Here is a 14,938-nt window from a genome sequence, read left to right as displayed (position 1 = left end):
TAGTAGCCATTTTAATAGATGTGACGTAGTATCTCATTGTAATTTTGATTTTCATAATCACTAATGATTGGCAGTATTGGATATCTCTTCATGTACTTATTGGACATTTGTATATCTTCTTAAGAAAAATGTCTTTTCAAGTCTTTTGCCCATTTTTTAATCAGGCTGTTAGTTTTATTTACTATTGAGTTTTAGGCACTCTCTCTATATTCTGGATATTAATTCCTTATCAGAGATATGATTTCCAAATATTTTTCCCATTCTGTGAATTGACTTTTTACTCTGTTGTTAGTATATCAACACAATAGATAGACACAGATTTTTAATTTTCATGAAGTCCAATTTGTTGTTGCCTGTGACATTGGTTTGTATTCAAGAAATCATTGCCAAATCCAGTGTCATGAAGTTTTTACTCTATATTTTCTTCTAAAAATTTTATGGTTTCAGGTCTTACATTTAGGTCATGGATCCATTTGAGTTCATTTTTGCATATGGTAATGGTTCAACTTCATTCTTTTGCATGTGATATCCAATTTTTCCAGCACCATTTGTTGAACACCGTCCTTTACCCATTAATTAGTCTTGGCACATTCATTGAAAATTATATGACCATGTATGTGAGGGTTAATTTCTGGACTCTCAAAAAAAAAAATTTCTGGACTCTCTATTCTAGTCCATATATGTCTGTCTTTATGCCAGTACTACACTATTCTGATTATAGTAGCTTTGTAGTAAGTTTTAAAATCAGGAAATATGAGTAATCCAATTTTATTTTTATTTTTCAGAATTGGCTCTTTGTGATCCCTTTAGATTCCATATGAATTTTAGAATGGGTTTTCTATTTCTGCAAAAAATGTCATTGGGATTTTGATGGGGATTCCATTACTTCTGTAGATAGCTTTGAATGGTATTGACATCTTAACAATATTAAGTCTTCCAGTCTATAAATATGGGATATCTTTCCATTTATCTATGTGTTCTAAAAATTTCTTTTAGAAATGTTTTGGAGTTTTCATTGCACAAATCTGTTAACCAAAAGTTAATTCCTTTAATTAAGTTAAATTAATTACGTTAATTCCTACGTATTTTATTTTTTGCTGCTATTGTAAACGGAAATGTTTTTTTAATTTACTTCTCAGGTTGTTCAGCGTTAGTGTATAGAAACACAACTACTTTTTGTGTGTTGATGTTGTATCCTGCTGCTTTGCTGAATTCATTTATTCTAATTGGTTTGTTTCAGGTGTGTGGAATCTCTAGGATTTTCTTTATATAAAATCATACCATCTGTGAACAGAAATAATTTTACTTCTTTTTCAGCTTGGATGCCTTTTTTTTTTTTCATTGCACAATTACTTTGACTAGTACTTCTAGTAACATATTAAGTAGAAATGGAAGAAGCTGTCTCATTCTTGGTTATAGAGAGAGAGAGGCAGAGACACAGGCAGAGGGAGAAGCAGGCTCCCTGCACCGGGAGCCCGATGTGGGATTCGATCCCGGGTCTCCAGGATCGCGCCCTGGGCCAAAGGCAGGCGCTAAACCGCTGCACCACCCAGGGATCCCCTAGAGGAAGAACTTTTAGTTTTGCTATTGAGTCTAATGTTCAATGTGGGGTTTTCATATTTGGTTTTTGTTATGCTAAGGTAGTTTCCTACTATTCCTAGTCCATAGAATGTTTTCACATGAAAAAGTATTGAATTTTGTCAAATGCACTCTCTGTATCATTTGAGATGACCATATAGTTTTTCCCCCTTCCTTGTGATAATGCAGTATATTAGATTGACTGATTTTTGTATGTTGAACCATGTTTGCATTCCCAGAATAAATTCCAATTAGTCATGGTGTATAATCATTTTAACACACTGCTGAATTCTGTTTGCTAGCATATTGTTGAGGACTTTTGCCTCAAAATTTATATGGCTGTAAATAGCCCTTTCTAACGTTTTTTTCTTCAAGTGTCTTTGAAGTTAGAATCTGGGTTACATGGCTTCATAAAATGAATTAGACAGTCTTCCTTTTTCTCTAGTTAGGTTTTTTGTTTTTTGTTTTTTGTTTTTGTGGAAGATTTTGAGAAGGATCGGCATTAGTTCTACTTTAATTTGGTAGAGTTCACCAGTGAAAACATTAACCCTGGGACTTTTCTTTATCAGATATTTGGTTACTGATTCAGTCTCCTTACTAGTTACAGATCTATTCATTCAGATTTGCTATTTCTTTCATGGTTTAGTCTTAGTAGGTTTTGTATTTCTAGGAATTTGTTCCTTTGATCTAGGTTATCCTATTTGTTGATGTATAACAGAGTTCTCTAATCCTTTCTATTTCTGTAGAATCAGTAGTAATGTCTCTAGTTTCATTTCTGACTTAGTAATTTGAGCCTTCTTTTTTTCTTAGTCCATCTAACTAAAGATTTGTCAATTTTGCTGATCTTTTGAAGAACCAAATTTTGGTTTGATTGATTTTTCTCTCTCATTTTTTCTATTTCCTATTACATTCATCTCTGCTCTGATTTTTATTATTTCCTTCTGCTAGCTTTGGGCTCAGTTTTTCTTGTTTTTCAAGTTTCTTGAGTTGTAAAGTTAGGTTGTGGATTTAAAAACTCCTCTCTTTTTTTCTTCTCCTCTTTTAATAATAGTATTTGTGACTATAAATTTCCCACTTAGCATTATTTTCACTGCATCCCATAAGTTTTGATGTTGTGTTTCAGTTTTCATTCATTTCCAAGTGTTTTCTAATTCCTCTTGTTATTTTTTTCTGTGATTCATTGGTTGTTGTTTAACTTCCACAAATTTGTGAATTTTCCATTTTTTCTGTTACTGATTTCTTACTTCATCCCATTTGTCTAAAGAAGACATTTTATATCTCTATCTTTTTAAATTTATTGAGACTTAATTTGTATTCTTTCTATCATGGAGAATGTTCCATGTACACTTGAGAAGAATATGTATGCTGGTTGTTAGGTTGAGTGTTCTATACATATCTGTTAGATTTAGTTGGTTTATTGTGTTTTTCAAGTTTGCTATTTCCTTACATATGTTCTATCTGGTTATTCTATCCCTTATTGAGAGAGATTTGAATTCTCCAAGTATTATTGTAGAATTGTCTATTTCTCCCTTTAATTCTGGCAAGTATTTTTTATTGAGACATAAAAATTGTCATTTTTTGCTTAATATATTTTGATGGTCTGTTACTAGATAAATGTTTATAATTATTATATATTCTTGCTGTATTGAAATTTTCATTAATATATAAGCCTATTTTGTCCGTTATTAGTATGGCCACCTCTGCTCTCTTTTGGTTACTATTTGCATGGAATATCCTTTTCTATCCTTTGACTTTCAGCTTCGATCTTTGAATCTAAAGTTAGTTTCTTATAGGTAGCATATGGTTAGATTATGTTTTTTCATTCTTTCTGCCAACCTCTGTCTTTGATTGGAGTGCTTACTCCATTTACATTTAAACAATTACTGATAAGGAGGGATTTATTTCTGTCATTTTACTGTTTTCCATGTGCTTTGTAGTTTTTTCCCCCTCATTTCCTGCATTACTATTTTCTTTTTTGTTTAGTTGTTTTTTTGTAGTGAAACACTAAAATTCCTTTCTCATTTCCTTTAGTTGTTTATTTTTTCCTTTTGTTGTTTTCTATAACTAGTTTCTTTTTTATTTCCATGGGGATTACATTTAACATCCTAATGTTACAACTAATTCTAATTTGAATTTATGCCAACTAAACTTGAAAAACATAGAAAATCTGCTTGGTATTTGCCAAGTTATTCTATCATAAAACTAATTAATAAGCAATTAATGACAGTTATCTTTCATGGCCTAACTCAAATACATCTTCTATGTTGAAAACTCTGACTACTCCAACACATGTTGGTCCATAGAATATACCACATAATTTAGTGTATAATCCATTTCTTTCCCTACATTGCATCTTAATTCATTCTGTTAAAATTACTGAGGGATTACCATGTTTTAGGCACTATGCTAGATTCTGGGTATACATGTAAGTGACTTGCTCTAGAAGCAGTGATAACCTAGTGAATGGGAAAGAAGTAATGGGAAATGGGAAATGTAGTAATATCTTGTTATACTAAGAACACACACACTTTTCTGTGTTCATGGAGAAGAAAGTTTTAACCTTTCCTAGATTTCGGGGATAAGGATAGAGGAAGAGAGGGAATATTAGGACAATTTTCTGAGGTAATGTGATGGTATTCATGCTATTTCTCTGCTACATTAAGAATATGAATATGGGCTACCATTCTTTCTGTGTTCCATACCACACCTAACACAAAGAAGATAGTTAACTTACTCATTCAAGAATCGTTTATTAAGCTCTAACTCCCCTGTTCACTATGCCAGGGTCTGGGGATCTCGCTACAAATCTGACACAATCCTTGCCCTTGAAATGCTCTCAATGACTGATTTTTTTTTCCTGTTGCCTACAATTTTCTGTTTGTTTGACTCTGTGTGAATCCTTTTATTGTATCCTGCGTTGGGATACAGCTGATGTATGAATAAATGGATGGATCCATAATTAGATGTAAGGTCAATATTGTGTTTTTCACATCTAATTAGAGAGATGTTCATTGATAAGCTAGCTAAGTGCTGTGCCTTACTCCTTCACTCAGCCATTTCCTGTATCCGTACAGTCTGGCTAGCAGTGCTATAAACACACTGCTTAAAAGCTAGACCCCAAAGATTAAAAAAAAAAATCACTACCTGACAGCCATCATGGAGGCTTACATGTTCCAACTCAAGACTTCAAAATCTACTTTTCCCTTCAGCAGCAACACATCTGAAGAGGTAACTTTTCACAAGTGCCTCACAAACCCTTGAGTAATTCTCAAGTGCAGATGATAACTTCTTTCTTACCCATTGAAGAAAGCAAATAAAAGAACATGTTTATTTAAAAAAGTATTTTACAGGATAATATTGAATTTAAGTCATTTATTTATTTATTTATTTATTTATTTATTATTTTTTTATTTATTTATGATAGTCACACAGAGAGAGAGAGAGAGGCAGAGAGAGAAGCAGGCTCCATGCACCGGGAGCCCGACGTGGGATTCGATCCCGGGTCTCCAGGATCGCGCCCTGAGCCAAAGGCAAGCGCCAAACCGCTGCGCCACCCAGGGATCCCAAGTCATTTATTTTTAAAAGTAAAATAATTTGTAAATTTTTGTATACTTTATTATTGGTAGTAACTTATTTTGACATATCACACAATGGTCAAGTCACAATAATGACTTGGGTGAAAATCACTATTCTAAATAGGCTAGGTCACCTTTTCAAAACTTACGCATAATTTTCAAATAAAAATTTAAGCCAGTACTGATTTGGGATTTGGAAGAAGTATTTCTAAGGCAGAAATTATAGTTCAATGATGGTAGTGATGGGAATTGGAGAAAACAAAGGATATGCTGACCTATCATGTCATCTGAATCTCACAGTTTCTGAAGACTGAGTGAATGGCTTTTTGAAACATTCTTATCTACTTCGAAATATAGATGGACTCTATACCCACACATCTGTTTTTCTGAGAAGTATATACTTGATCCTTTCTTCTTTTTTTATAAATATTTTATTTATTTATTCATGAGAGAGAGAGAGAGAGGCAGAGACACAGGCAGAGGAAGAAGCAGGCTCCATGCCGTGAGCCCGACATGGGACTCGATCCCGGGTCTCCAGGATCAGGCCCTGGGCTGAAAGCGGTGCTAAACCGCTGAGTCCCCCCGGGCTGCCCCCTGTCTTTCTTCTTTTAAGAGTAGAATCTTCTCTATGTTTTTGTATATATGTTGGTAGAAGCAATGTCAGACAATGGAAAATTATGTGAGCCTCAAAGTCTCAAGAAGGATGAATTTGAGAACTGATACTCAAAGATGTTTCTTGTATCTATGGCTTTAGTTTTATGAAAATACAAAAACAAGAAATTAACTTATCTAGCAAATTTACATTGAACTGAATCTTCTTACTCAGTGCTTCCACAGAATCTGAAAAATAAATAAACTTGAAGAGTAAATTTTCAAAAATACCTAGATCCACAAATACACATAATTAGAAGTGGTGCCTAATGCAACTTTGTAAAAAGTTAGCACAGAGGAACCATTAAGGGATGAGGAAGTTTCGGGATGAGGGAAGGGAGAGTTTTAGACAGAAAGAAGCAGAACATACCAACACACACACACCCACACACAAACCCACCTCCCCACACACACACAACTTAAGACAAAAAAAAGTATGAAAATTGCTTGGTATGGTGGAAGCAGGAATGAAAAGACAATAAGAGCAATGATCAAACTACACAGCTGGGAAAAGGCAAGTATAAGACAAACATGCATGCCACGCTATGGAGATTGGACCTTCTCTGGATGCAATGGGCATCACTTACAGCTTTTAATCAGTGAGTGAACAGGTCAGGTTTTTATTGTATAAATTGTATAAATGTATAAATATTATTTATGAAGTCTACAGAACTTGGAAAAGAGAAGAGGGAATTGAGAATAAAAGAGGGAAATTGGGCAGCCCAGGTGGCTCAGTGGTTTAGCACTGCCTTCAGCCCAGGGCCTGATCCTGGAAACCTGGGATCGGGTCCCACCTTGGGCTCCCTGCATGGAGCCTGCTTCTCCCTCTGCCTGTTTCTGCCTCTCTCTCTCTCTCTCTCTCTCTCTCTCTGTGTCTCTCATAAATAGATAAATAAAATCTTTTATAAATAAATTAAATAAAATTTATTAGGAGAGTCCAGAAGTAATTTTAAAAATGTTTGGTGGTATTGGCAATGGAAATGAGGAAAGCAAACATTAAAGAAATTTTAAGTTGATAGAATCAACATGATTTTTTAAAAATAAAATAGATGCTGTGGAGTGAGGAAGAAGATAAATTCAATAATGATTTTAATATTTATGGAATGGGAAATTGGACAAAACATCCTGGCATTCACTGAGCTTTGGAAAATAGGATGATCAATAAGTTTTAGGGAGTGAGGGGAAGAGGGCAGCAATGGTAAGTTTAGCGTAGAACATGTTGAGTTGAGGTGCCTAGGACATCCACTTGATCACCTTCAAGTCTTTCTTTTTTCTAACTCTCCCTCATCCTTGGATGATCTCATCACCATTTATGAATTAAATTACCACTTGGGGCAGCCCCGGGTGGCTCAGTGGTTTAGTGCAGCCTTCAGCCCAACATCTGATCCTAGAGACCCAGGATCAAGTCCCACGTCAGGCTCCCTGCATGGAGCCTGCTTCTCCCTCTGCCTGTGTCTCTGCCTCTCTCTCTCTCTCTCTCTCTCTCTCTCTGTGTGTGTGTGTGTGTGTGTGTCAGGAATAAATAAATAAATAAATCTTTAAATAAATAAATAAATAAATAACCACTTGGATACTGAGGACTCCTAGATCTATATCCTAGCCAAGGTTGCTTTCTTGAGTTTCAGATTCTGTTTATTCCCTAGTTAGCTTTCTGTACTGTAAACCTCAGTTTCCTCATCTGTGAACAGGAATACTAAAATCACCTTATAGGATTACTGTGATAATAAATGAAGTAAAACACGCAAAGTGCCTGGGACCAAAGTAAGTGCTTAATAAATATTCATTTATGAAGAATTGTCTTACTGGGTCCCTATAAGGCTTCTCTTGTGGAGTTCTTTAATCCTCCAGTAAGCCCAAACTGAGAATCTGATTCTCTGTTTTTGCAAAGAAAGTAAATTCTTATGATCAGGAGCTGACTTCACCTCTTCTGGCCTCTTCATATCTTGGTGTTGTGCAAAAAACAAGTGTTCAGAAAATAATGGACTTATTCTTAAAGGAAGCATCACAAACAGAATTCTAGCAACTGCAGCACACTAACAGACTCTGGCTGACTGTAAAATATAGGTATGTAGTTTAGAAATTTTCGTCTATGTAGGTGGAGCTCCACACAGTGATTTCTAGAATAGCTTCAAAGCTTCTACAAAAAGCAGAAGAAATCTCTCTCTCTCTCTCTTTTACACACACACACACACACACACACACACACTTCTGTCTGGGAGGCCTCATTATCGTTTTTGTTTGTTTGTTTTTAAATCCATGGAGATTTTATTTGAATAAAAATTTCCAAAACATATTCAATATTTTATTTAATAAAAAGTTCCACTCCTCAAAAAAAGAAAAATTTGAAAGCCACCATAAGAACATTTGCATCATTACTCATTACAAACTGTCATCTCTTTTCTGGAATGAACATTATGGGATTATTTGCATTAATTTTTGAGAAACTCCCGAGATAGCTTAGGTTTGCCATTAATTTTTCAGATTAAAAGTTATACTCTAGAAATATTGCTCTGCAACATGTATTACTGCTCATTCTCTCAACGGTCTAGAATAGGAAGGTATGAAGTGGCAGGGCTTGGCCCAGCTGGCTATGGGCCACTTCACTACGTTTAAAACTACCTTAGGTCTTTGAGAGATAGTTACTTGACTATAAACATGCTACAAAAGGACTAGAATATGACATATTCAGTCATAACAAATTTATCATCTCTTACCTAAAACAATTGAAAATTCATGAATATTTATTTTTTTTACCTTGGATTACCATGAAAAATCCTATTACTTCCATGAGAAACAAAGCAAAAATATAATTCTCTATTTCCTTCATTGAATTATGAGTAAGAAAGATCCAGCACAATGAATGAATTATTACATCACCTTCTATATCTAAAAGGTTTTATTTAACAAACATATCCATGTTGAATAAGATCATTTGGGGGAAATTGGTTGCTTGCTAATTAGTAGAAAATAACAATACATGTTTGGACAATACATCCAACAGAATGTTGTAGAGTTCAATGCAAACTTCAGCTCGATGTCCCTTGGATTATGCTCTCTCATAAATTCTGGTAGAAGTGACGCCTTTCATGATACATTCCTAGACACACAAAAAAATTTCTTGGTCAGTCACAGGACTAAACTATGGGTTTATTTAATGTCTCCTTCAATGTTGGGAAGGAAACAGTATCATTTGAAAATATTCGTTCTGGGCCCCTATATATACTTGTTATTATAATAAGTTAGGGAGATATAAAGACCAAGAAAACACAAGTCCTCCCCTCCAGGAACTTTATGATCTTTAAGTTGAGTGAGAAATGCATCATATACAATATGGTGTGTGCTGAGAGCAGTCATAGAATGCTTCTTGAGGCACAGCACGTGTCAACTGAACTTAAAAGCTTGAAGGACAATTGCCAGAGTGAAACCATAATCCCAGTGAATCACCTTTTTTGTTCTAGGTAAGCAAGCATGACTAACTGCTTCTTTAGATAAAATAGTGATTATAAGATGACCTAGCAGTAGAGCCTAGAATTAAGCAACTAGAAGATACTCACCACCACCAGTTTATCATCCACTCGTTTTCTCTTTATGGTAGTTGATTTTCCGTCCCACTTCTGCACCTGTACCAGGACACCTCCATCTAAGGTTATGATGCTCTGTGAACATAATTAAAAATGATTACCATTTGTATATGGTTGAGGAAAATAAAACCAAAAACATCACTTTTGAATAAAGGAATATTTTGAGGTCATTAGTCATTCTAAATTATAAGGATATATTAAAATAAAAATGGGTGTCAAAAACAATAGCATGCAAATAATGCATTATGATCAGAATATTATACAAAAACATACTTGAAATGATACTGTAAAAATGTAGATAATAAATTTATGTTGAGATGATCTTTTTTTTTTTGCTTCCACTCTTCCATAAGCATTCTCTAACATTGTTATGTTATTTTAATTCACTTCATATAATTTATATATTGTGTGGCAAATAAATTATGTTAATCACTTTTTTAAAAGAATAAAGACAGCCTTATAGAAAGGAGAAGATTCACCAACTAAATATCAAAGGCAACATGGTTTGAATTTAGAAGTCAGGGATCTTTGACCCGTAATGAATAGTTTCTCTCCTTTTATACAAAATGGCTTCTTATTTTTTTTTTCCAAAATGGCTTCTTATTGTCAGCAGTGTTTTAGAAACCATGCTATTATTCTTCTCTAATTTCTTCTTCCTCACCTTGACTTTTCTGTCATCCGCAGTAACTTCATCAAATTCCTGGCCCAGTTTGAAGGAAATCTCGGTATTTTTAAAGGTGCTTTCTGATTTAATGGTGATCACATCCCCGTTTACACTGATGATCATGTTGGGTTTGGCCATGCCAGCCACTTTCCTGGTGGCGAAGCCCACTCCTACGGGTGGGAAAAGAAAAAAAAAAACTGTCAAGTTCACAATTTTCCTTCATGTGTAACAAACAGCTGTAGCGTATGTGTGTTTGTGTTTGTATGTGTATAGGTGGGTGAGTGTGTATAGGTGGGTATGTGCTCATAAAAGGCAAAGACACCAGTGAGTTTCTTAAAAGCCCCATTTAAACAGCTGCTGCAGATAAGTAGAGCAGGATTATACTTAAAGAAACCCATGGTACGATTAAGTATAGGTCTGTCTAAATTCCTTCCTGGTTTCAGATACAACTCCACAGGAGACACATTGGTAATTTTGGAAAAGAGATTTTATATATATAGTGACTGCACTTGCAAATCAACTGGCCATCTCAGCCATTAGGGCAGCAATGGTCATTTTGCTCAATTCATGAAACTCTTGGGTCACCTCGACCTTTCTTTTTTAGAAAACAAAAATCCATGGTCAAAGAGAATTCTCAATAGGATTTTAAAACCAACATAGAGTTACTCCACTTAAAAATATGCTGTTTGGGTGTACAAAAGTCACATTTCATCACGTTTGCTGCCAAGTCCTATTTTCTTGGCTTTTCCAAATTACTCTACTATGAAATGAAGATTTTGATTAATTTCTCCAAAAGGCAAAATGTTTCCTACATACCATCTAAGAATAAACTGTGGGAAAGGTTAAAGAGGGTCTAGTCAATTTTGAAAACTTCAAAATTTGAAGAACCACTATTTGAGTAAGTTTAAAAATCAATACTTTGATTCTCAATCACCTCAGTTGCAAATCCGTCTTTTAAAAAAGGAACTTTTTTCCTTAGGTAAGGTAAGGGGTGAACAGCTTACAGCTTAATGTAGACAGTGGGAACTTGCTGTCACTGCATATGTTATACAGAATTTATGGCAGTCGTCAACGTGTTGAAATTCTTAACACATGTACATAAATCTAAGCTACTTCTTTGACTACAGACTATTTGTCTATACCAAAGGTTAGATAGAGGTAAAAGGGAGAGAAATAGTATACCAAACAAGCGATGCTGAGGCTCTTATTTAGTTCCCTGTCTGAAAAAATGGCTGCACATGGAAAGATATATTGCTTCATCAAGGCCTGGCTCTGTTACAAAATATAACTTCAAATACATGCAGTGAGTCAGTATAATGAATGGATGCAGCATCAGGTGTAATTCCAGAATGGCTGACCTTGGGAAAAATCACATTCTCCATTTGCTTTATTCAGTCCTTCTTTGACTGATGAAAGTACTACCTGCTACTGGTCATCTCTAGAGCAACTAATTTCAGGAGCTATCTTATTGTCTTTCCTTACTATCAGTACTTTATAATTTTAAAACACAATGGTACAAGAATTTAAATATAAATGTTAAAAAAGCATAAAGTGTTCCTAAAAATCAATAGCAAAATAGCCTCAAATCCTGACATCTCTGTATCGGCACGTACTAATTAGTTTCTTGAATCATGACTAGTTGATATTCTAGAAAGTTAGTTCTCACTGATGCTGACGTCCATAATCTATAAACAAGGAAAACAGTAGTGCTTACAGACAAGGAAAAAATATATACTGTATGATTCAGGAAAAGGTGAAGTCTTGAGATAGATTGGAATCCTAACCCCTCTAAAAACCCCTCCTCAAATTGTTACCCATTGATACAACCTTATCATGCAGAGGGGTGTGAGGAGAGGGGCTTTCAAGGTAGAAGCTGAGTGAGAACCAACCTCCGGACCCTCTTGCTTCACCACAGTAATTATCCAGGGAACATTCACACAACACACCTGCAGTGTTAGCAGAACTCTAAAAGCCTGAAAGCCTCCATTATTAAAGAGAAGGTACATAATGTATATAATATTGTCCTTTGACTTACTTGGCAATCCTATGGCATCCCACGTAATTCCTAGTCAAAAAATATTTAACCCCTTAAAGCAACATATTTTCTGAAATTAAGATTTTGGCTCCCATAAAACAATCACACATTTTAACAGATTGACAGAAAATAAAATAATCGGTTAATATATGTTTACTTTAAAGCTACATTAAAAAGAGAAATATAATATTTTCAGCTTCAAATAGAAATTTTTGAATCATGGGGAATATAGTCTTACTTATTTTAGATGCAAGAGAGAATAAATGAGAAACAGGCAAAGGGCCAAGTAAAACAAAGATACCCAGCTTAGCAGTGAAATAAAATCTTGTCACTTCTATGGACTGTAAAAATTCCAGGTAGACCTTTTTTTTTTTTAACGTATATATTGGCTCACCATTAGTTGTGACTTTGGTCTAGAATGTTTCTACCAACAAATGATTCTCGCTTGCTACTTTTATAACTTCTGTATAGAAAGCAGCATTTCGTATCTCGCCAATAAAGCAGCCATAAGCCCCTTGTCCCCAGAGAAAAAGTTATAAATCCAGTCACCCCACAACATATTTTCTTACCCACTTCTTTCATGTAATCATCAAAGTTTTCACTGGAGCTAAGTTTCCAGGTACCCACAAAAGCATCACACATTTTATGAGCTTTTAGGATTATCTCCAAGATGAGAAAAAAGCTGCCGTGGTCTGTAAGGTGTTATGACCTTCTGGAGCCCAGATAACTTCCTTTTAAAGATGCCCAGATCATGTGATCTTAGGAATAACCAATTGGGGATAATATCAGATCATTTCCTTCATTACCAGCCTCTGCAATTTTTCCTCTGAGTCATGTTTTTAATAGAAATTTCTCAACTTTGGTTCTCCCTGGCAAATGGTCATTTGACTTAGAGTACAAATTATTTTTAAGCATTAACAACATATTTTCAACATTCCTATTTTGACAGTTTTAATGCTCAGTGCATTCAATTTGTCCCTATTGTTTCCATACATATTTAACCCAGGGTAGAGTAGGTTAATTATCTTGGGGTGAACTTTGACCTCCTTTTCTGGAATTTCTATTATAATTACAATTACATGGTTCTTTTGAATTGAGGAACATGAGAATTACCTTACAAATTCTTCAGTAATTGCAAAGGCTCTTTGGGACAGTACTTGGGGGTTACCTGCCAATTAGAACAAAATAAATAATGGCATCTTAAAATACCTCAGGTTTCTCATTTCAAACGTTTTGCACAAATGAAAAAGAAATTGTCCATCAGGAATCTGTCAGTTTCATTAATAATGATTTAACCACACTCTTTCCATTCCCCAAATGAGGACATAGTGTTTATTTCCATAGTATTGGGTCCTTAAAAAAATAGGCCCCGTTCTAAATGTGCTCCTCATACTGAGAAAATCCATCCAGTTCCTGAACTATATTATTATATATTATTATGAGCTCTAAATTTATCCAGATCTAAATGGTGTTGCTTTACTTGAAAATGATCAGAAGTGATAGTGGCCACACACTATCAACACTTTATTTCCTTCTTTTACATAGTAAATAACTCATGAGATTACTTTTCTAAAGTATTCCTGTCTTTCAATCTCCTCCTACCCCATACCAGAATGTTGGAAGATGTTCATATGTGCAACAAACTGCCATGAACATACCCAGATTTTAGAAAAGAAAAAAGAACTAAAAATATTGCATCATGATGGATCACTACACTGTGTACGACACTAAGTAGTATCTGTAGTGCACGGGACTGATTCACAGACTCACATAAGTATCCTGAGGGCTTCCCAAAAATGTTTGAGGCCGAGGATTCTATAAAGGACAGGTTTTTCTGTGGCCAAGCAAGCTGCTATAAAGGCCTGATATAGTCATGTTACTATGGTAATTTTTAATTGTTGCATTTGCTAATGGCACAGTAATAATGTTCATCCACTCTGGACTGTCGCATAGATGCATGGCCTGTGGGTGACGTACCATTCCCAGTAGACTTGCTATTATAAATTCAGCTGTTTCCCATTGAACAAGTAAATAAAAATGGTCAATCTTAATACAGTGATAACAGTGTTCTTTTTTTTTTTTTTTTTTTTTTTTTTTTTTTTTTTTACTTAACAGTGTTCTAAGTTAATAATGGTTTGCTTTTTTTGTTTGGGCTTTATTTTGGTTTATCTTTTTAAAGATTTTCTTTTTTTTCTTATTTTTAAAAAAAATTTTTAAAGATTTTCTTAAGAGAAGCTTTAGATTTACAACAAAATCGAGAGGAAGGTATAGAGATTTCTCATGTACCCTCTGCCCTCACATGATTCACAACCTCGCCCATGATCAACATCACTCACATTTTTTACCAAGGTTGAACCTACATTGACACATCATAATCACCCAAAGTCTATAGTTTATGTTAGGATTCACTTTTGATGTTGTATATTCTGTGTATTTGGACAAAGTATAAATGACATGTATCCATCATTATAATATCATAGAGTATTTTCACAGCCCTTAGAACTCTCAGAGGTCCTCTGCCTTCCCACATCCCTAAGCCCCCAACCTGTGCAACCACTTACTGTCTCCATAGTTTTGCCTTTTTCAGAAAATAGTTGTGTATGTGGCCTTTTCAAATTGGTTTCTTTTCCTTAGTAATATGCATTTAAGTTTCCTCTATGTAAAAAAAATAAATAAATAAAAAGTTTCCTCCATGTCTTTTCATGGCATAATGGCTCATTTCTCATTAATACTGACAAATATTCCAATGTCTAGATATACTATAGTTTTATTTATCCGTTCACCTACTGAAGGACTTCTTGATTGTTTGCAAGATTTTGTAATTATGAATAAAACTGCTGTAAACATCCACACG

General features: G+C 34.7%; 1 protein-coding gene across 1 annotated transcript; it reads right to left on the bottom strand.

Moving 5' to 3' along the window:
• Window positions 1-8,084: 8,084 nt before the first annotated feature.
• Window positions 8,085-12,812, bottom strand: FABP4 (fatty acid binding protein 4). Its single transcript, XM_072804110.1, has 4 exons — window positions 12,654-12,812; window positions 10,047-10,219; window positions 9,359-9,460; window positions 8,085-8,901 (listed from the first exon to the last, which is right to left on the bottom strand). Exons 1-4 carry the CDS (start codon window positions 12,724-12,726, stop codon window positions 8,851-8,853), a joined length of 399 nt encoding a protein of 132 aa, XP_072660211.1. The 5' UTR covers window positions 12,727-12,812; the 3' UTR covers window positions 8,085-8,850.
• Between the last annotated feature and the right edge of the window lie 2,126 nt (window positions 12,813-14,938).

Source organism: Canis lupus, chromosome 28, assembly GCF_048164855.1.
Source record: "Canis lupus baileyi chromosome 28, mCanLup2.hap1, whole genome shotgun sequence".
Lineage (NCBI taxonomy): Eukaryota > Metazoa > Chordata > Mammalia > Carnivora > Canidae > Canis > Canis lupus.
The sequence above is the reverse complement of the archived record's forward strand: the minus strand, read 5'-3'. Positions and strand labels throughout refer to the sequence as shown.

What these genes read in the sequence shown, in the direction of transcription:
- FABP4 (XM_072804110.1), bottom strand. Translation starts at nt 12,726, where the DNA reads ATGTGTGATGCTTTTGTGGGTACCTGGAAACTTAGCTCCAGTGAAAAC. An exon ending in CGGATGACAGAAAAGTCAAG is followed by an intron (nt 9,461 to 10,046) that starts GTGAGGAAGAAG and finishes TTATGTTCACAG; the next exon opens with AGCATCATAACCTTAGATGG. An exon ending in TGGATGATAAACTGGTGGTG is followed by an intron (nt 8,902 to 9,358) that starts GTGAGTATCTTC and finishes TTGTGTGTCTAG; the next exon opens with GAATGTATCATGAAAGGCGT.